Here is a 20,625-nt window from a genome sequence, read left to right as displayed (position 1 = left end):
ATCGATCGATTTGTATGAGCACAAACCGGAATTTGACTTTGAATCCTCAAGTTTAAGTTCTTGTTTTTGTTGTTTTAACGGTTATAAGTCCCCGTTAGGATGGTGAGGTTATCAGTGTTGTCGACAACGTCATCTAACGGGAGGCCCAAGAAACGTGCTGTTTCGACGGGGTCGGACCAAAGGGAAAAAGGTGTTAGATGGGTGGGGTTGGTAGAGCATGCAAAGAGGTGGTCAGTGTCATGCGGAGACTCGTTGCATGCAGGACATACGTTGGGTATTATGTCAAGGTCTATTCTGGATAAGTAGGAGTTTAACCTGCTACAATATCTAGAACGAAGTTGCGCTAGGGTCACTCGCGTTTCTCGCGGCAACTCGAGCTCTTCGTCTACGATAGGTGGTAATTTGACTCCAAGAACGCCATTCATGGGAAAATAGCCGATAAAGGTGTTGATGGCTCCCCTGCCAGTCTCTACGGTCTGTGGCGGTCAGTGCCTGTCGAAAGTCTGTTGTGTCCGAAGTCCGGTCGGCGTATTGTACGACGTCGTCGACGTGGTCGAGGAATGACCTCTTGATTCTCCTTGGAGGCGGTTCTGCTCCAAGCAGTTCCTGTTGAAATGGATTCGCAGGAACCATCCTTGCAGCTCCTTAACTGGAAGCATAAACGTCTCGCTATGTAGGTGTTCGATGGGGGACATCAAGAGGCAACCCGTCGTGGTAAGGAGTGCTGTGTTCTGGCAGGTTTGGAGTTTCCTCATCTGCGTAGCCAGGCGACCATATTGGTTCTGCGTAGTTAAGGACCGGCCGGCCGATTGCCTTGTTAGTTGCCAACAACGTTTCTTCGTCTTTTCCCCATGTGCTGCCGGCTRGCGACTTGAGGATTTTGTTGCAGTTCTGTACCTTGGCGATAATCGCGGTCGTATGGGGAGAGAAGGAACATACACTATTGAAGGGTACATCTAAAATTTTAGGGTTATTGACAGTTGGAATTTTGACGCCATCGACTGCAATATTAAATAGAAGTTAAACAGGATGACTGACGACCGTTCGGATCGGGAGTAGCAAGGCCTCAAGTGTCTTCACTACTGGGGAGAGGAGAGTTATCGGTCGATAAGATTCCCCTTTGTTGGCGGATTTCCCAGGTTTCAGTAGTGSGACCACTCTTCCGACTTTCCACACATCGGGTATTTGAAGAGTGGTCAGCGACAGGTTGAGGACCTTGGTGAGAAATCTTACTCCGGTCGAGCCTAGATGCTTTAGCATTAGCATGTTGATTCCATCAGGTCCAATGGATTTGGAGGATTTAGCTTTGTTGATGACACCCTGAACCTCGTCATCGGTGAAAACAAGTGGCATCAGTCGTTTGACATTTTGCGCAGCCGTCGGTTAACGCATCGTTTGGTTTTGTCTACCGAAGAGTGCAGTGTAAACTGTCGGTTAAAATAGCTCGCGCACTTCTTCGGGTCCGAAGAGGTATGACCATTGAATTGAAATTTAACTCGATCGTCGTGTCTCTTCGGGTTAGACAAAGCTTTGGCAGTAGCCCAAAGCTTACTCACACCGGTAGAGAGGTTACAGGAATCAGGTGCTCAATCCTTTTTGTCCGCTTATGATGGTTTACCATACGCCGAATCTCCAAATTGAGATCCCTTATTCGGGGATCCCCGGGATCGGCATGGCGTAAGGTGGAGCTATGTTGCCTGTTTGATTTCCTGGGGATCGTGGAGGTCCTCTGTTGGCCACTCGAGGTGAGTGGCGGCGCAGCGCGTGAACTGTGTGCAGATTGTACAGCCGTAGAGGCTGGCGTCGCAGTATTGCCTAGGAATCATGGAGCCACGTAACGCGTGGTTCACTCCCTATGAGTCTTAAGACCTGAGCAAGTCTTAAAATGGCTCCATCCATTGCATGGATTGCACCTGACCGAGGTGGAGTTTGGATGGAGCATTTTTGCTGAAACGCTGCAGAAAAATTTCCGGGTTGGGGTTGGACTCAATGCCAGCACGAGTCAGGAGGATACGAAATAACCCTGCTGCAAGGCGTTGCTCCAATGACGACACACACAAATTAACACTCACCGATCCAAACGGGGTTAGATCGCCGAAAAAATAGGCTGTGGTAGGAATTGTTCCAGTTTAAGTCAACAGCATCGGTATTTTTAGCAGCTAAAATTGCACGTGCACTCAAGCAATTGCAGTTACGATAATTTGGCCAATGTTCTTGATGAGTTCATCTTTCGTTGAAGTGAATTGACAAAAGGCAGGTGAAATTGATATCAAACCACTGGAAGTATCAACCGAAAATTGCCCATTTCCAATTCTTATCGAATACAATGTAAAATGTCATCGGCAATGTCATTTTTTTCGTATYCCTCAAAAAGTTGCACACACTGTACTATTCACAATACGCAAGACTTAAATGAAATTAAACATCGAGACGCACAACAGTCGGAAAACTTCCATGAATTGCAAAAGTAAATATCCTACAAAGCGCTTTATTGCAGTTCACGTATCGACCCATTTGATACTTACTGATCTCATCTCGTTCAAGGTCAACAATCGCCATGTTGTTTTCCTTAGTGACGTATTTGTAACGTATTTGATCGAAATCACCAAACTGCAATACTCAACATTGACATGAGTTTTGAATGTGAATTAGACAACAGTGACGAATATTGTGCGATCCATGTGTTGTCAACTTTGTTGTGTTGACAACTTCGAATTCACGCCTCTAAATTGAATGCTAAATGTTCTGCCATTGTCGTCTGATGAGCGACGCCCATTCAGTGTATATCCCTCTTTTTCCAGCAAGCGTTTCCGAAAGAGAAACACGTAGATAGTGTTTTGTGCATTTATTGTCAGACATACAAACCGAAGTGGGATTGTAATGTACGCAAGGTCCATGAATCATATTGGTTATCACCACTTCGTATAATTTCGGATCTATCTTTGGATGAGGAATTTCCGCAGAAATGAATTCATCAATTTGATCTGGTGTAACCACCATCCCCATGCAAAGAAAGAAAGTGTGCGTGCGGCAAACCCCTTAGCACCATAGCACCATATATACCGTACGCTGCTTCAAGATAAAGTCCATCAAACATCGTAGCTATTGTTTGAAAAGTCGTGCTTTTACACCTTTACGTCGATTGCTAATTGACCGTGATCCTTAATTCCGCACGTATGTCATCGCATCTTGCCTTGCTTTTCCTTTGTTTTTTAATAGCTGGAATAAAAAAGCAAGCGGCCGAAATTGAACGATTCAAATAATTTAGAAATCAAAATATTGAAAAACAAAGCAAACACAAATTGAAAAAAAAATGAGTATGGAAAAAAGTAACTTTTTGAAATCGTCCAATTTTCCGATTTTTCCTCATGAAAAGTATAAGGAATTTTTATTTCTAAACTTTCCCCGATCCACAACGAACAACCTCTGAAAATTTCATTAAGATTGGTGCAGCCGTTCTCTTAGCGATGCTAACAAACAAACATTCATTCGTTTGAATGGGGAAAAGAAAATGGAAAAGGGGTTTTCCGTAAAGGCTTAGCAATATATTTTGCGATTAATTTTTATATATAAGAAGATAAGAAGCAACTCATTTTAGAAATATTGGTTGAAAACCAAAAAGATCCAGTTTGCTTATTGTCCCTAAAGCTCGTTGATGGATTTGTTACAAATTCTAGCAAATTAGTTACTATAGATTTCCCTTTACGAAAACTGCTTTAAAATGTTTAGGTATTGCTGACAACTTTGCTATTCTCCTATAGTTTTCAATGGATGACCTAAATCCACTCTTTTGTAAAGGAATTATAAATGACTTTTTCCATATTGATGGAAATTCGCCTTGTTTGAGGGATACATTAAATAGTTTTGTTAAGGGTTGGTAAATATATTTGGCACATTTTTTAATAAAGCATCAGAAAATCAAATATGGGCCATTTATTAAGGCCCATTGTTTATATAAGAAGTCTACTTCGAAAATGTTGGGGTGATTACAAAAAGCGACATAATTTGTGCTGATGTGGAACATTTTTTGAAAAGTAATTGGACCTAAAGAATTTCAACGCGGACGGAAAATTAGAAATCTTGCGTTTATAGTTGACGAAATTATAGAACAAATTTGAATTACGTGTGCTATTATTTTTTACTTTGTTTATAAAATTATTATAACATATTTTGTTAAGTTCATCAAGTTAGAATATTTTGAATAATATAATCAACTAAACCAGTTTTTTTTTAAGTTTAAAATTACGAGATTTTTTCTTTAAATTTACATACCCCTCTCGAAAACCAGAATTTAGAACTTATTCTTTGAGTTGCAACATATTTCGGAACATATCTTTGAAATAAATTAAAAATAGTTTCATTAAAATGGGATACACTAAATTCAATATTGCCGTTATAATCTGGCCAAGTTACTTTAGAAAGTTCGCAATTAATCTTCCTGAAATTTGTTTTCATAAAGTTGAACCGAGAACAAAGGTCTTGTGTATTATTATGAACTAAGTTGGCTATGATTTCGATATTAATTTGCAAAACAAAGAATATTGAAGCGTTATCAACGAAAACATGATCTAAGAACTAACCAAACTTACTTAAAATTAAATTAATTTGTTTAAGACTCCACTCCGACATTTCATCTAAGAACTCGTTAAACCATAAGCGAGTACTAACAAAAATTATGTATTCATCAATAGATTTCCACGATACCAGCGAATATGTCGATCTTAAAAGACAAAATATTCCTGTCGTATTTGAAATAAATTTTTTGGATGTCTGTATAGTCTGTTTTTAATTTTGACGTGATATAACACTTTATGTTATCAACTATTAGCGTTATTTGGAGGCGGATCCTGAAAAGTTTTTCGCTTACCTTGTTCGGTTACACCTTTATCTGTATTCTCAGCAGACAAAACCTTCTCTCCTTGAGGATAATCGGAAGACAGATTAATAGGTCATTGTTGGGTGGGGTCATTCTTTTCTTTGGTCATTCTTTATAACGTTTATGTTTGTAGGAAGGTATTGAATTATCTTCTTAATCATTAACATAACAGTGTATCTATGTATGTACCTTAAATGGGTAAAATCGGGAGAAAACTTTTCGAACATCTGGCTGACTTTAATTCCTCATAATCAGCTATACTTTGTTTTTGTTGTATTATCTAGGGCGTTCACTGCCTTCATTCTTCTCGTTGCTCATTTCGTCTTTTTCAACTAATATCTCATTAACTAAGCAATAGTTCCTCAGTAGTATACATTACTTTTAATGGTAGGGGCTGACTAGAAATTATATTGATGGTACCATCTATGTATAAGCCACAGTAAAGCGTGGACGGGTCCTCTCTTTAGTATGCTACATATACATATCTTATGTATAAAAATAAAATGATATTTCGTTAGGTACTCGCAGAACAACCAGAACACAGCACAGAAAGACTTGAAAATTAGTACAGTTATTCGTTTAAGTCCTAACGGAGGCTTTTTTTTTGCCAAATCACCATCGATTAATAAATTTGGGTTAACACAACCACCACATTGATGATAATTACGAAAGCCGCTGAAAAAAATAGTACTTAATAATTTATATGATTAACTCCAATTTTTATACTTAAAAAACAGTATTTTATTCCTATAGTGGCTGCGAGAAACTCCTTAAGTTGCCACTAATTTATCACATTCATACATTTAAATAATATCAAAAAACTTTTCATTCCAGAATCGATGTAGTACTAAATACTCCCGTTTTGGTTTTGCCACGTTCTGGCGATAGCTTAGACGTTTTGGTTGCTAATTTAGGTAAAATAACAGCTTATAATACACATGAAGAGAATGAGCTCTCTATATCAAAATCGACGGATAATCTATATATGTGGGCCAAAGATAATTACTTCATAGATATAAGAAATATAAATTTATTCTCCTTGAATACATCAAAGCGTAAGGAGTTGGGTTTTTCAGCGCTACCGAAGGTCAATGAGTTGTATGAATGCAATACCGATGCTGTGCCAATACTACACGATACAGCCATGCTATTCAAGCTGACAAAATACACAACCAAAAACAAAACGGAGCATCAATGGACGTTGCACAATAAATTAATCGTAAATATGAAAAATTAATATATCAAAATCAGACATGAGGTACATAAAAATATTCAAACATCACAATGTAGGTGGAGGGTAGCATCACTCAATGCTTGCAAGTCTCCTTATCACGCAGTCAATACGAACAGGTACTCGATACCCTAAACACATATTCAAAATGGAAAGGCAATGGCAACACCAATGAGTTTATTGTAACATCCATCGATCAACCGGACAGCGCGCCTAAGGACAAAGTTAGCGAAAACTATGACATTGAGGAGACCTTCGAAACAAATTTAAGCTTCTCGGTGCCAATATTTCAAATACACTTAAAAAATAAATTGAACAACTCACTGATCGATATGACATTTCGCGATTTTGGTTTTCAATTTAACCAACAAAAAGATGTTACTAATTTAGAAGTATTGTTGCGTTCAATCGTCATGGAGGATCTCAAATGTACAATGGATTCGCGATTTCGTAACATGGTCGATTCGACGTCAACAGAAAAGGAGATAATTTATAAGACTGAAAAATGCGTATCATGTCCGAATCTCACGAACATACATTTACAACAAAATGAGTCATCACGTTCAATGCCATGCAAGCTAAATTATCCCACATTTTTGGCTGCGGCTCAGACGCCTGCGAAGAAGGCTATTAATAGCAGTAATACGTCCCGTTCGTCCGATGATAAGTTGGTAACGTACAAATCGCAAACGCATATGATAGTGGGCCTAGATGGCAAACCATTTAACCAAACTAAAAGTTCAATAGATTTTAATTGCTTAAATTTGACTATATCTGTGTGCAGATGGTTCACGATTTTTGATTTTTTCGGCTTCGTATCCACATACGAAAAAAAAAATTTAACACCAGCAAAAAGCGAACTTAACGATGGTGAGTAGTGTTATATAACTATATATGTATACAACCTCTTCATTTACCTTTTATAGAAGAACCAATTTCCTGGGGCGAACTGAAAGTTTCGGTGCGTTCGTTAAATCTCATATTAGTACGCAACGAAGTCGAGTTCTCCAAAGCAAATATATCCCACGCACATTTTAAAATTTCAAGCAACAGAGATATCAAATCGGTGGAAGGACGTCTCAAATCTATTTCGCTGTACGATCTAACTTATTATGGCGATTTGTATCGCGAAAAGTTCTCAACAGCTGGTCCGGAGGCTTTAAGTTTTTCATATAAAAAGTAAGTTGTTTAAAAAAAAAATGCAATTCAAATGAAATATTTCCTTAAAAACATCATGATTGAATATGTAATAACTAAGCCTTTTCCAACATAATATGATTGAGTTTAGTAAGGAAAAATACAATGTGCGTAAACAGGACATATGGTTTTTCGGCAATTTTTTTGATTTTTGGTCAAATAATACAGCCCGACAAAATTAAAATAAAATTTTGCTTCTTTGAATTTATCAACTGATTACTAGTTAATTTCGGCGCGCTGTAATCAGTTTGTCTCAATCGGCTCTAGTTTTCTTGATATAGCTTTTTTATACCCTCCACTTAACTTATGACCTTTTTACCTTAATTACCTTAATTTTTACCTTAAAGTTTTTTTTTTTTAATTCAAATATTTTTTTCGTTTCATAAGTATATTTTACCTTCCAGTCAATTTATAGGTATCAAACAGGTTCGCTGAAGATATGCTTTTTTGATGAATTCGGTTAATTTAACTTAGTAACTCAATTACTGGATGGTATATAAAATTCGGTACAAGCAGTTTCCGAAAATATTAATTTTTGTCTAGTTGCTAGCTGATTAACGGGAATTTTATTTGTATAATATTATTGAGAACGTTTTTTTTCTTACTGCGCTCCAAATGCATATCGGAAGTTAGTTGCTTGTAAGAAGTGGCTTATTGCAGTTGGCAAAGTTTATTAAAAAGTGTTGATCTAAATAGAAATAATTTCCAATAGAAGACGGTGTAAAAATTACGCTGACACATTTTGTTACATTTGTAGAGAAAACACCTTTAAAGAAAACATAATACCTATTTCGGAATTTGTTAAAAAATCGTATTTAGACTACTTTGGAGTTGATCCAAGATAAAAGCTGAGCTCCATCCATTGTGTGCAATACTTGCTGTGTAAATTTGCGACAGTGGACTCAAGGAAAACGAAATAGGCTTAAGTTTGGTGTGCCGATGGTTTGGAGAGAGCCCAGAAAACATTTGGACGACTGTGACTTCTATTTAGTGATTATTGCTGGTATTAATAGGAAAAATCGAAATAAATGGCAGTATCCCGATTTACCGTCAGCACTGCGTTCAATTCCCCATTCCGAAGATTTTCCCATTCCAAAACTGAATGATTCTCCAGAGCCGAGTTCGGAGTTTGAACATAATGCCGCTAATGATCTAAGTCAGTGCTTCCCAAGCTTAGTTTTGCCATGACCTAAATTTTCACACCTTTATTTCGTGGCCCACTTACTTAATAATATTAAACTCAAAATTGTTGCATGAGATTAAATAATACACGTTTATTAATAGTAAGAGAAATGTTTTATTAATATTAAATTATAATATTTTGGTATCTTTGGTACTCACTTTTTGGTGCGAAGTATGTAGCTGTTGCTTATTTTGAATTATAGAGTTCAAGATTGCTGAAAGTTTTATTCTGTGATCTTTCAATCTGTTTCAATATTTATTTTTAAGGTAAACTAGTGTTGAAAACCCAGCGTCACATTTGTAAGTGGTCACAAAAGGCATTAAAAAATCATTGCTTGATGAGCTAGTATTGTGTATTATTGACGACAAGATAACCAAAAATCCATCAACGGTCTTGTGTCAAATGTATCCTTAAGTGTTGTTGCCATCGATTGGAGGAAAATATACTTGAAGATTGTCTTGTGGCAGTGATGTTGAACTCTTTTTGTATTTCATATAAATTACTAAATGCTTTAAAGTTCCCTGTCTCCGCGCGTTGTACCCACACTATATTGCAGCTTGCACTTTGTCTTGTAACTTAAATATTGTTAAATTATTGCCTTTCAATGCCATGTTTAGATTATTTAAAAATTCAAAAATATCAGATATGTAAGCCATTTTTACCATCCACTTAACATCATGAAATCTGTCCTTGAATTCAAATATTACATCTCTCGCTGTTGGGGAATGTTGCTCCAAAAAAACTTTTACTTCTTTTAATTCAATACGCCTTTTTAAGACATTATCTCTTGACAGCCAGCGTACATCACAGTGTAAAAGAAGATGTTCGTGACCACTTCCCATTTCTTTGCCCAAAACAGAGAACAATCTACATTTAAGTGGACGAGATTTTATGAAGTTAATGAACTTTACACACTCTTGCATCGTTGCTGTAAAGAGTAAGGACATTTTTTTGACGGCTAATGCTTCCCTATAAATACTACAGTGCGTCCATATACATTCCGGAGCTATGGCTTTTATCCTTGCATAAAGTCCAGTACGAATGCCTGACATTGCTCGTCCGCCATCACTACTTAATCCCACACACTTCTTCCATTCAATGTTATTTTTGTTGATATAATCATTAATCAAGTAAAATATTTCTTCGGAGGTCGTTCGTGTTGGCAAAGATTTACAGAACAAAAACTCTTCATAAATAGTATTATTTTAATCATTATCGGATATTGGCAAATCTTCAAAGCATTTCTCTTTATTCATTCTCGTATGAATTCAGTCGTTTTACATATATTTCTGCCTCTGAACGTGCTCATTTCTGCTAAATAGCAATGAGAATGGTGAATTCCGTACTAGAAATCCATAAGCTCTGTTAGGCGTCCGATCGAATATCATACAGAATTCAATTTGCACCTTCTCTATATCTTTAAGTTCTCTGGCTAAGCTTTCGCCTCGCTCTTTTGTTTCAACTTCAGGTCAGTCATCAGCAGTGAGTGGCACGTGCGGCCGATCTCCGCTTACGAATATTGCGATGCATCGATCGATCGATCGTAGGTGTTATTTTGAAAACAAGGTGGGAATGTTGCGACCCGGTATTTTATTTTGATGGCCCAGTACTGGGTCACGACCCGGCATTTGGGAAACGCTGATCTAAGTGGTTGCGATAGTGTTTTCGAAGACACAGAAACTATTCCCCAACGTTTTAATCAATGCGAGTTGAATAACTTAGTTCGTGATTTGGCCTTATCAAAAGAAGCGTCTGAAGTGTTAGCTTCGAGGTTAAATGATAAGAAATTGTTAGAACGTGGAACAAAAATAACTTATTACCGCACCAGCGATAAAGCTTTTCTAACATTTTTTACTAAGGAAGGCAATCTGGTGTTTTGTAATGATATAAATGGTCTTATGCAGGAAATGGGGCTGCACAATGGAAATGTGTATGCATCAATTCCAATTGCGCACTCCACAACAATCAAAGAAGAATACAACAACATTGCATTAGTGATGAAAAAGATAAAATACCAAGACCACCATTGGATCATTTGTGTTGATCTTAAAATGGTAAATTTACTTCTTGGACAACAGAGTAGTTATACTAAGTACCCTTGCTTTTTGTGTCTCTGGGATAGCAGATCCAAGCAACAACATTGACGGCAAAAATATTGGCCTAAGAGAGAAAAAATGATTGTTGGCGATAAAAATATTGTAAATGACGCTTTAGTTCCACGTGTCCTACCACCGTTGCACATCAAATTAGAAGTCATGAAGCAGTTTGTTAAGGCTCTGAATCGCGTTGGGGAATGTTTCAGAGACCTTGGCTGCAACATGAGTATTAAAATCCATTATTTGCACAGTCACTTGGACCGATTTCCCGAAAATTTGGGTAATTTAAGCGAAGAACAAGGAGAAAGGTTTCACCAAGATATCAAAATTATGGAAAATCGGTACCAGGGAAGGTGGAATACACATATGATGGCAGACTAAGACTACTTTTGGAATTTGCAAAGAGACTCTGATCCGGCTGTTCATTCCAGATTGTCTCTTAAAAGAAGCTTTAATTCCGTAACTAGAATTATATACATATATATATATACCATTTTTAATGGTTTGTGAGAATTTTTTTTATTTTAATAAATCTGTATGAAACAAAAAAAAATTTAAAAAAACTGACAAACGGTCATAATTGGAGGTCATAAGTCGAGGGTATAAAAAATATATATATCTTAAAAACTAGAGCTGATTAACCCAAATTAACTAGAATCAGTTGATAAATTCAAAGAAGCATTCTTTAACAATATAGAGAATTAAAGCACTCTGTTGTCTCGTGAAAATACAAAATTATTACTTGATTGTTCAAAATGTCAATCCGGGGATAACTAATAATTTTATATTTTCTATCTTGTAGTTTCGATACGAACTAAGTCAAGCCTTAGTCTGCGTCAAGCTTTTAACAATTGTTAAGCTGACTTCAGCTTTTTATTATATTGTGTTCGGGAACCAAATGTACCGTAATTTGATCGAGCAGTGATGAGGTGACAACTGTTAAAAACCGTCTTTTTAACATTTATTTTTTTTTAATTTATAGGATAAGCTAAGCAAACAGTAAAATTAATGTTTTTCTTCTAGACTTAATGCGATTGTTAATTCAAATCAACGTTCACTGGAAATGAATGCAAAATTGCGCATACAAATGTCATCAGTACGATATATACATACAAAGAGATTTATTATGGAGATTCATTTATTTTTAAAAGACTTATTGGAGCTACAGTCGGTAAGCAATTGGAAAATTGTAAATTCATTTGTATATGTGTTCGTATAGTTTGAAAAGTATGTAGGATCTATGCATTTAGTAATAGTTTCGTATGTGTTCAGGTGTTAACCGCTGTCTGTTCGATAGTCATTAGGGATATAAATTGTAGTAATTATAAGGTGAATATGATTGGAGCTTATCGATTGCGGTTTATTGGAAGATACATATGAGAGTATTGCGAGACAAAATAACAATTCGAGCCTCTTATACAAGATGTTATTTTATTTTAAAACTGTTCAGTAACATTTCCGTTTTGGCGTCAGATTATAATTACATTTCCAAAAAGTTTATCTGCATCACAAATAATAGGAAACTTAAGTTTCAAGAACGCCAATCAACAGTACTTAAATAATTGTTCCTTTTTTTATGTAATATGACGTCGTCTAATATATAGATGACCTTTCGTTCAAAATGTCTTATCTTACAAAAACTGTAAAGCTTTTAAGCCTTTTTATGGGTATTGTTAGTTTATTTATCAAATCATAGACATATTTAAATTTTTTTTAGAAGTTTTAAAAAAATTGTTTCTCATATGAACCCACTCTCCTTACAGCCGGTCATAAGGCGCATGAAGATGTCCGAAAGCCAAGCCGACATCAATTCGACACCAACCAAAATTGGTCTGCGTTTGCACGCTGCTTCACCCATTGTTTTACTACCACTCAGCTATAATAGCACACAGGTTATAGTGGCCGATCTGGGCGAGTTCACATTGAAAAACTCATTTCACTTTGCGAGCGATGCGAACGTCGTCAGCAAGCGGCAAGATGAGAAGGGCATGGATGAAATACTGGATGTCATGCATATCGATTTGGTCAATATGAATCTATTTTCAGGCGAACGCATTTGGAAAACCAATAAAACGCTGAATTATAATCCAAGTGAATGTGTGAATATCGGCAATTTCACAATATTGAAGTTGGGCAATAATCTCTTCAAAGAGACGTGTCATCTGAAACTGCAAGTGGAGCGCAACATCGACACGGCGGTCAGTCACAATTGTCCGGATATAACGGTGAAAGGTGTGCTAACCAAATTGAATGGCATTGTAAACCTGCAACAATACAAATTATTACGTGGTTTTCTTAGCTACAATTTGGGTGAAATGATTGACGATGTGTACCTTAATTACACGAAGAATTTCCGCGAATCAATCGATAGATTGAACTCAACCAGCGAATCATATACTTCGTCTGATGCATTGGACGTGCCGACTTGGAATACACTGTCCATTAATTTGCAATTGGAAAACGTATCCGTGTCGTTGGTGGAGCAACAGAGTTACGACAATGAAATCAAACCGTTAGCTTGCGTAAATTTCATCAAATCATTTTTGCAAATCGACTCCTTCAATGATGGTTCGCAAGACATCGATTTAGTATCCAGCGAAGTGCTTGTGCTCGACTCGCGGCCAGAACACATATCGAGAAATGTATTCCGACACATTTTGAAACCAAAACGCGATAGTCTCTCGAAGAATGTCGTACAAGCAGAGATACACAGTCGAAAACGCAATAATTCATCGAAATACATAATTTTGTTAAATAATATGCGTATCATGGCCATACTGGACTGCATGGAAAGCATAAAAAAGTTTCTCGAAGAAGAACCAACAATATCCACATCGGTGACATCTTCATGGCGCAGCAATAAAATGTTAAAACAAACATCAACGACGCACGAAGCCGAAATGAAACCCGATTCGGAAATAGTTTTAAATATCACCGACTCCGAATTGATTTTCGTTGAGAATGTCGAATTGGCCGATACGAATGCAATAATTTTGAAAAACACCACCGTACTACAATATCGACCCAATCATTACATTTGTCCCCTTACGATTGATGTTAACCACTTGGAGGTCTTCTCCTGCATACTTGGCGCGGAAGAGCAAAGCGCGCTTTCCATTATCGATCCATTCTCGCTGAATATGGAATTAAAAAACAATTGTTTCCATATCATCATACACAAAGAACTCTCCATACGTCTCTCGTATACTGACGTGAAATTATTTTCGAAAATGCTGCAGTCCATACCCAATCAAGCAAAGACCTCACACAAGCTCAACCGCGCTAATTATACGAACTACGAAGCCATTGCACCGTTAGTCAAAATGGGCTTCAAATCTAAAGATTGCTTGGAAGCCATGGAGGTCAAAAACAATAATTTAAATGATGCTGCAAATTGGTTGCTACAGCACAAACATATGAAAACCGATCAGGTATATCTGGAAATGCACGATCTTCTCATCAGCGCCAGTTGCATATCGATTTGTGTCATTGATGATTGCATGGATGCGGATGTGCCGCTGCTGGAGATTGCGTTGTCCCAGTTGACCTTGGCTCAACGGTTGGACAATGCTAAATCACCAGTGGATGCTGGTTACACTACGCCATTGTATCAAGAGGGGCGGCTGGAGACGATCTTTGCTAGCGATTATTATAATCGGCGTCTGAGTGGCTGGGAGCCAGTTGTGGAGCAGTGGGAATGTTCGGCGCATTGGCAATACTCGAAAGTGAACGTAATGATACCACGCATGTTGGTTATGGAAGTGAGCAGCAAACAGCTGCTCAAGCTCAATATCACATCAACCCTAGTAGAGCTCTGCGATATTGTGCGCAACAATTGGATAAAAGATTATTATGGACAGGGTAATAATGCCGATTCGCTAACTGGGTTTCGGCGTCGCTCGCCATTTGTGCCCTTTGCTTTGAAGAATCTCACCGGTGAGCCGTTGCTCTTCAAGATCCTATACTCCTCGCCGGGCGGCATAACACGCACCGAGGTCAATCAGCCGGATATTATGTGCGATTGGTTAGCGGTACAACCGAATGAAACTTTACCTTTCGACTTTGGTCCACAAACTAAGCTTAGACATATGAATTCGCACAAATTGAATACACATCAGATTTTGGTTCAAATTCAAGGTTGGACCCTAATAGGTCCAATTTCGATCGATAAAGTAGGCATATTTTTTCGTTATTCCACTCTAGATATGCAGTATAAGAAACGTACACGCATCGTATTCGACATTTCAATGTTCGGTTCCGCGCAAAAAATGATAACAATACGTTCAGCTTTGACGGTGGTGAATCGTATGAACGAAAGAATTTTGCTGAAAATGGACGGCAAGCATGAAGACAGTGTTGCACTGTCGGTACTTCGAACCAGTGAGCAACTAAGTGTGCCACTACGTTTGGTAGATTCTCTTATTTATTTTCGTCCCTACTCACTGTCCAAATCGCCCGATCAATTGATGGAAAACGCATCCGAAGGTAGAACTGTATTCGTAAGGAAAAACGCCATTTCAAGCAGTAATCGTTGCGATGAATTCGAGTTTAGTACCTGCGGCGTTTCGTGGACTACATGCGCCAAAGACTCTGTGAACGAACTCTTCACATGTTACGGCAAGAGTAATGCTGTCTTTTATATACTCATCGAAATACGGAAAGTGAGGTATCCGAATAGAGATTTTAATACACCGGGTCATACCATTACCCTCCTACCACCATTGAAATTGAAAAATATGCTTTCCTGTGATTTGTTATTCAAAATATCGGGTCATATTCAAGGTCGAATCAATTCATCGGATGTTGTAAATATACATACAATCAATGCTTGCGACTCCTTCGTGCTGAGCATCACTTTGGATAATTACAAGTTATCTGGTCAGTTGAAAATACCTATGGGTCACACTGGTATTGTGGAGCCAAAATTGAAATTGATTGACATACTGAACCGTGAGCTTTATTTGCGCGTCTCAATACAATCGTTTCAAGGCAAAGGCATGGAGATATTTATCAGTGCACCCATTTGGATTATAAATCGCACCGGCTTGCCGCTGGTATATAGACAAGAGGGCACAAATCGTTTAGGTTCTGGTCAATTCGAAGAACACGAACAGGCGCGCATTGTCTCACCATTACTTTTTTCCTTCTCTGACCAGGAAGGTTCACCATCGCTGGAGATACGGATGGGCAATAGTTATGGCAATAATAATCCGGTGAGTTTGCTTAGTAATTATAACTAACTATAACTATAAAAAGTAAGGAAGGAATAAGTTCGGTAGCAACCGAATAGTATAAGTCCGGGGACTTTCGAGGATCGAGAGCTTCAAAATATTCAGGTAAAAGGCGGATAGTTTTTTGACCAATTTTATCTACAACCTGCACCCTTTCACAAGGCGCAGGTCCCTACCCGCCTTGAGGAACCTCACACTTGGGGGCCGAGAGATCGAGATGACTAGCAAGGTCAAATACCTGGGTCTTACGCTGGATTCCACCCTGCGGTGGAAGCAGCATGTGAACCAAACGCTGGTCAAAGCTACAAAAGCAAACGTGTGCAAACGGCTGGCGGGTAAATCCTCGGGCTGCAAGCTAAAGATCGTTACGTGGTTGTACACCATGATTGTGCGACCGATAATTACATACGGGGCGGTGTCCTGGGCCTCYGTARCGTCGCAGGCTTCGGTGGTTAACTGACTATCGAAGCTTCAGCGGCTAGCATGTGTTTGCATGACGGGCGCTATGCGAACCTGTCCGATGGCAGCTCTGGAGGTCCTGCTGGAACTTACACCGTTCCATATAATGATAGGTCAAGTAGCCAAGCACTCACTTCTGCAGATAATAGCAGAGGGATGCGGCAAAGGCAAGATAATCTCRTCYCAGATGATGGAGAGGATAAGTGACGACATTCCTATTGCCCTCCTCCCAAGGGACGGGATTACGAAATCAACTCACTTCACGAAAAGGTTTAAGGTTACCCTCGGGAGCAAGAGTGAGTGGAACGACCACACTCTTGAGCAAATGCTAAGGGATAGTACACTGAGGTGGTACACCGACGGCTCGAAAACGTCGGAAGGAATAGGTGCGGGTATTGTAGGCCCGCGTACCAAGCTATCCATTCCGATGGGAAGCTTTCCAAGTATTTTTCAGGCTGAAGTCCTGGCTATAAGTCGGTGTACAGAGATAAACCTCCACCGCAACGAGCGCATAGCTATACTCAGCGATAGTCAAGCGGCACTGAAAGCGATCTCCTCCTACGAGATCAAATCGCTTTTGGTGCAGGAGTGCCCGGCCACAGGGGCATAGCCGGCAACGAACTGGCTGACGAGCTAGCCCGCTCCGCAGCCTCCACCAGTATGGTTGGGCCCGAACCATTCATTGCGGTGGGTCCCCACACTGTGAAGGAGCTGCTCCGCAAGGAAGAAAGAGTATGCAGGGAAAGGTATTGGCAGCGAGCGCACGGTATGCGTCATGCCAAGCTGCTAGTTGGGGGTATAACCAAAAGAGATTTAAATCGTTAATTAACCTCCCAAGAAACAAACTCAGGATCCTGGTTGCATTCTATATCGCATTGCAGTCTGTAGGCGCACGTCGAAGGCCCTTGGAGCCATGTTTCCGGATAGGGATCACATCGCCTCGCTAGCACCCAGCAACAGCAAAATACTGGACTTCGTCAATATGCTGGGGCTAAGCGAGYCCCTGTGAGTTAGGAGAGGGCACAATAGACCTATGGTCGCAGTGCATTCCTCAGTTATGTATCTATCTATCTATCTACAACCTGCAACAAACAACAGTATTTACAAGATAATAAACTCAATAAATATATTTTAAAGATGTAATGCAACATACTGACAATCGGAATAAATAATTTCATTAACAAAGAAATGTATGGTATTTAAAATGCTGTGAATATGGGAAGTAGGCATGGTTTGTTCAGTTTCGTCTATTCACATTGTAATTTAAAGATGTAAAGTGAACGTCTGTGGAGGTATATTGCCTGTACATATGTACACGAGGGTGAGTATAAATCTATTTTTTTTCGCATGATAGTCTGAAAAATAGGTTCTTCTACACCTCTAAGAACGTCTAACCAAGTATGTGGTATTAATTGCAACGGAAACCTCTAAATTAAAATATATATCTCGTTCCATAGATTTTGTAAGAAATTTAATGATCTACAAAAATGATTTATAATGATAATTTTTGCATTGAGTTATAAAATTCAAAACTAAAATATAAAATAATAATCAAATGTAAACCATTAATATACGGTTAGTTTCACGAAAGAATTGTGTGAGACCTTTTTTGTCATTGAGAATTACGTAGGCAGATAGGTCTATAGTGTCAGGAAATCAGGAGAATTAAAAAAGGGTAACCCGTTTTATTTTGGACTGCCGTAGGAACGTAAAAACCAATAAAGAACGTTTCGTCAGGAATCTTTCCGATCATATCACCCATATTTCTAAGGTATGTGTTATTATTAACCCATAAATAGACAAAATATGTATGTTAGAACTCCATTAGAGCTTCATATGGAGACCGTAAACATAACCCCATATTGTTGTTGTTTTTTTCTTTTTCGCAGTGGTGCAAAAGCTTTAATATACACAAAGAAACTTTTCAACGGCAATTGCGCGCTGAGAGATACAAAGGCTGTTATGCTATCGGCATAAACATACGTAGGGGTCGTGGCTTATATTCATGGACGACTTTCATAATTTTATCACCTCGCTATCAACTTTACAATAAATCCACAAGAAAATTAGAGTTTTCGCAAAAATGTGATATCAAAAAGCCAGTTAGTAGAAACGAAATTAAAATACTCTTATTCAATAATGTTTTAATAATTTATTTAATGCACCTTAGGACTCCGCCAACGCGGAGCACATAATATCAGCAATGCCTGGAAGCAATTTCCCCTTCCACTGGCCTAACTACGAACAAGAACCGCTGTTGTGTGTGCGCATAAGCGATGTGAGTTTCTGTCATTGGTCACATGGCATACCCATCAACGAAGTACATTCCATATATATTAACGTACGTAACGATTTGGGTGAAATGTTCTTTTTGCGCTTGGAAGTGATTTCGAAAGGCGCTACGTACTTTTTCTTATTTAGCGATGCACACACCTTACCGCCACCCATACGCATCGATAATTATTCAGAAATCATGATACATTTCTATCAATACGCCTGTAAACCACATTGGCGCTCAACCGTACGACCTCAATCCTCGCTAGCCTACGCTTTGGATGATCCCTTAGGTGCACACATGCTGCAGATTGAGGTGCCTGGAGGCAATACGATTGAATTTCCACTCAATAAGATGGAAAACTCCACCAGCATAACGTATGCGAATTTCATTTATATCGCTTTTAAGGAGACATTCGCCTACACAGAAAGCGAAATGTCACAATTGGGCATTGAGGGACAGCAACTTGTTTTAGCTGTGCGTGATAAAAAGGTGATTGTGGCGCATAAGTGCACGGGTGATCGTTCACAGCTATGGCTGATGAACTCCTTTGGTCAGTTGGAGCACGAAGGTTCTTCGCCACCAACTGAATTTGGTCGATACAGTGAATCGCCTGGTTATCGTATGGTCTTGGATGTGGAAACAGCGCTCAATCCGAATGATTTTACAAATTTGGTCATAAGACCGCCGAATAAGCAACGAGTAACCACGCAGCGATGGCGCTTTGAAAATGGACGACTAATGTGTCATAGTAATATGTGTGTGCAGGTGAGTGACTGTTATGAGCGCTTGTTATCTTTCAATGTTGCTATTTGTTATAATTTTTTATTATTATATTTCGGATATCATTTTATTCTTTATAACGAACTTTAGTTTTATAGCTTTATATGTTGCTTTATTATTATTATTGTAAGATCAGAAAAATTCCCAATATGATTTGGAAATCCCTGCCGAATTGATGGCATCTGTGTCTAATCCAGTGAGGTAAACCCGGCTGTCGTAGGGGTGATACCTTTATATTGTTTTTTTTTTTTAAATTAATAAAAATTGTTGTTATTGTTATGTCTTAAGGTCCGAAACGGCGTTTTTGGCTTACGTCTGGGATCGGAAGTTGTGCTCGGACGTATACAAACCAGTCCACGTGTCGCCAACAGTGATATTATTCCCTTTGAGCAAAGTATTGAAATCCAGAAATTACGTCCTGGTTCTGGACACTTAGAAATAATAAGCAAGATGGATGGACCCATTCGAACAGTACAAATACACGATGTTAAAGTGAAGCCAGAGGATGTCACGCTCACACCCGATCCGAATTGGAATCATGCATCGATTAGCAGTCGCATGACAGTGGATGAACACAAAGAAAATATGTTCGATGAAATTTCAGTGAGTACTCGAATAAATCAAATAGACGTTTTCGTATAATTGTAACTTATTTAATTTTTTCCGCAGATCAAAGTCGGTTTACATAAGGGTTTGGGTATTTCGATGGTAACGTGTCAACCTGTCGAGGAACTAGCCTTTATCACTTTAGAAACAATTTCGATAGATGTGCATTCAACACGTTTTATCAAATCGTTGGAGTTTAGAGTGGCCGATTTGCAAATCGACAATCAACTATTGGATACCTCTTGTCCTGTCTTATTACATACCGCACGCACAAACGATAATGACAATTTACCCAGTAGCGCATTAATTTTAAAAGCGAAACTGTTGCCAAGTCCCAATAAGAATGCTATAATATTCGAGTATCTTACTTTTGATATAAATCCTTGTGTGTTGATACTGGAAGAACGACTAATTTTAAAGACGGCCTACTTTTGTGGCGTGGGCAAATTGGATAAGTATAAAACGAATAAGGAATATGATCATGATTTGCAAAATATCGAAGAAATATCGCTATCAACAAATCCACGGAGATTTTACTTTGAATCGCTTAATCTGGGATCAAGTCAGGTAATTCTTAAAAATATTTCACAATTTAAAAAAAATCATGGTTCGTCGACATGATAAGTCCTTTTGACTGAGATAATGAAACTTTGAAGTTCTTCTTCTTCTTGATTGGCGTAGTCACCGC

The 20,625-nt window shown here is 38.5% G+C and overlaps 2 protein-coding genes across 2 annotated transcripts in view; one reads left to right on the top strand and one right to left on the bottom strand.

Annotated features, from left to right (window-relative positions):
• LOC108970286 overlaps positions 1 to 20,625 on the bottom strand; it is a 64,834-nt gene that overhangs the window by 12,364 nt on the left and 31,845 nt on the right. The gene's annotated exons all lie outside the window — the stretch shown is intronic.
• The window catches only part of LOC108970293 (vacuolar protein sorting-associated protein 13D), a 36,925-nt gene that overhangs the window by 9,387 nt on the left and 6,913 nt on the right, over positions 1 to 20,625 (top strand). Inside the window, exons 9-17 of the mRNA XM_018935597.1 lie at positions 5,711 to 6,095; positions 6,167 to 6,977; positions 7,034 to 7,286; positions 11,607 to 11,754; positions 12,347 to 15,796; positions 18,163 to 18,375; positions 18,444 to 19,316; positions 19,620 to 19,934; positions 20,001 to 20,504. Of these exons, the coding sequence (XP_018791142.1) occupies positions 5,711 to 6,095; positions 6,167 to 6,977; positions 7,034 to 7,286; positions 11,607 to 11,754; positions 12,347 to 15,796; positions 18,163 to 18,375; positions 18,444 to 19,316; positions 19,620 to 19,934; positions 20,001 to 20,504 (6,952 nt within the window). The remainder of the gene's footprint in view (positions 1 to 5,710; positions 6,096 to 6,166; positions 6,978 to 7,033; positions 7,287 to 11,606; positions 11,755 to 12,346; positions 15,797 to 18,162; positions 18,376 to 18,443; positions 19,317 to 19,619; positions 19,935 to 20,000; positions 20,505 to 20,625) is intronic.

This window comes from Bactrocera latifrons, unplaced genomic scaffold, assembly GCF_001853355.1.
Source record: "Bactrocera latifrons isolate USDA-ARS-PBARC rearing strain unplaced genomic scaffold, ASM185335v1 scaffold_296, whole genome shotgun sequence".
Taxonomy (NCBI): domain Eukaryota; kingdom Metazoa; phylum Arthropoda; class Insecta; order Diptera; family Tephritidae; genus Bactrocera; species Bactrocera latifrons.
This window is presented reverse-complemented; position numbering and strand designations above follow the sequence as displayed.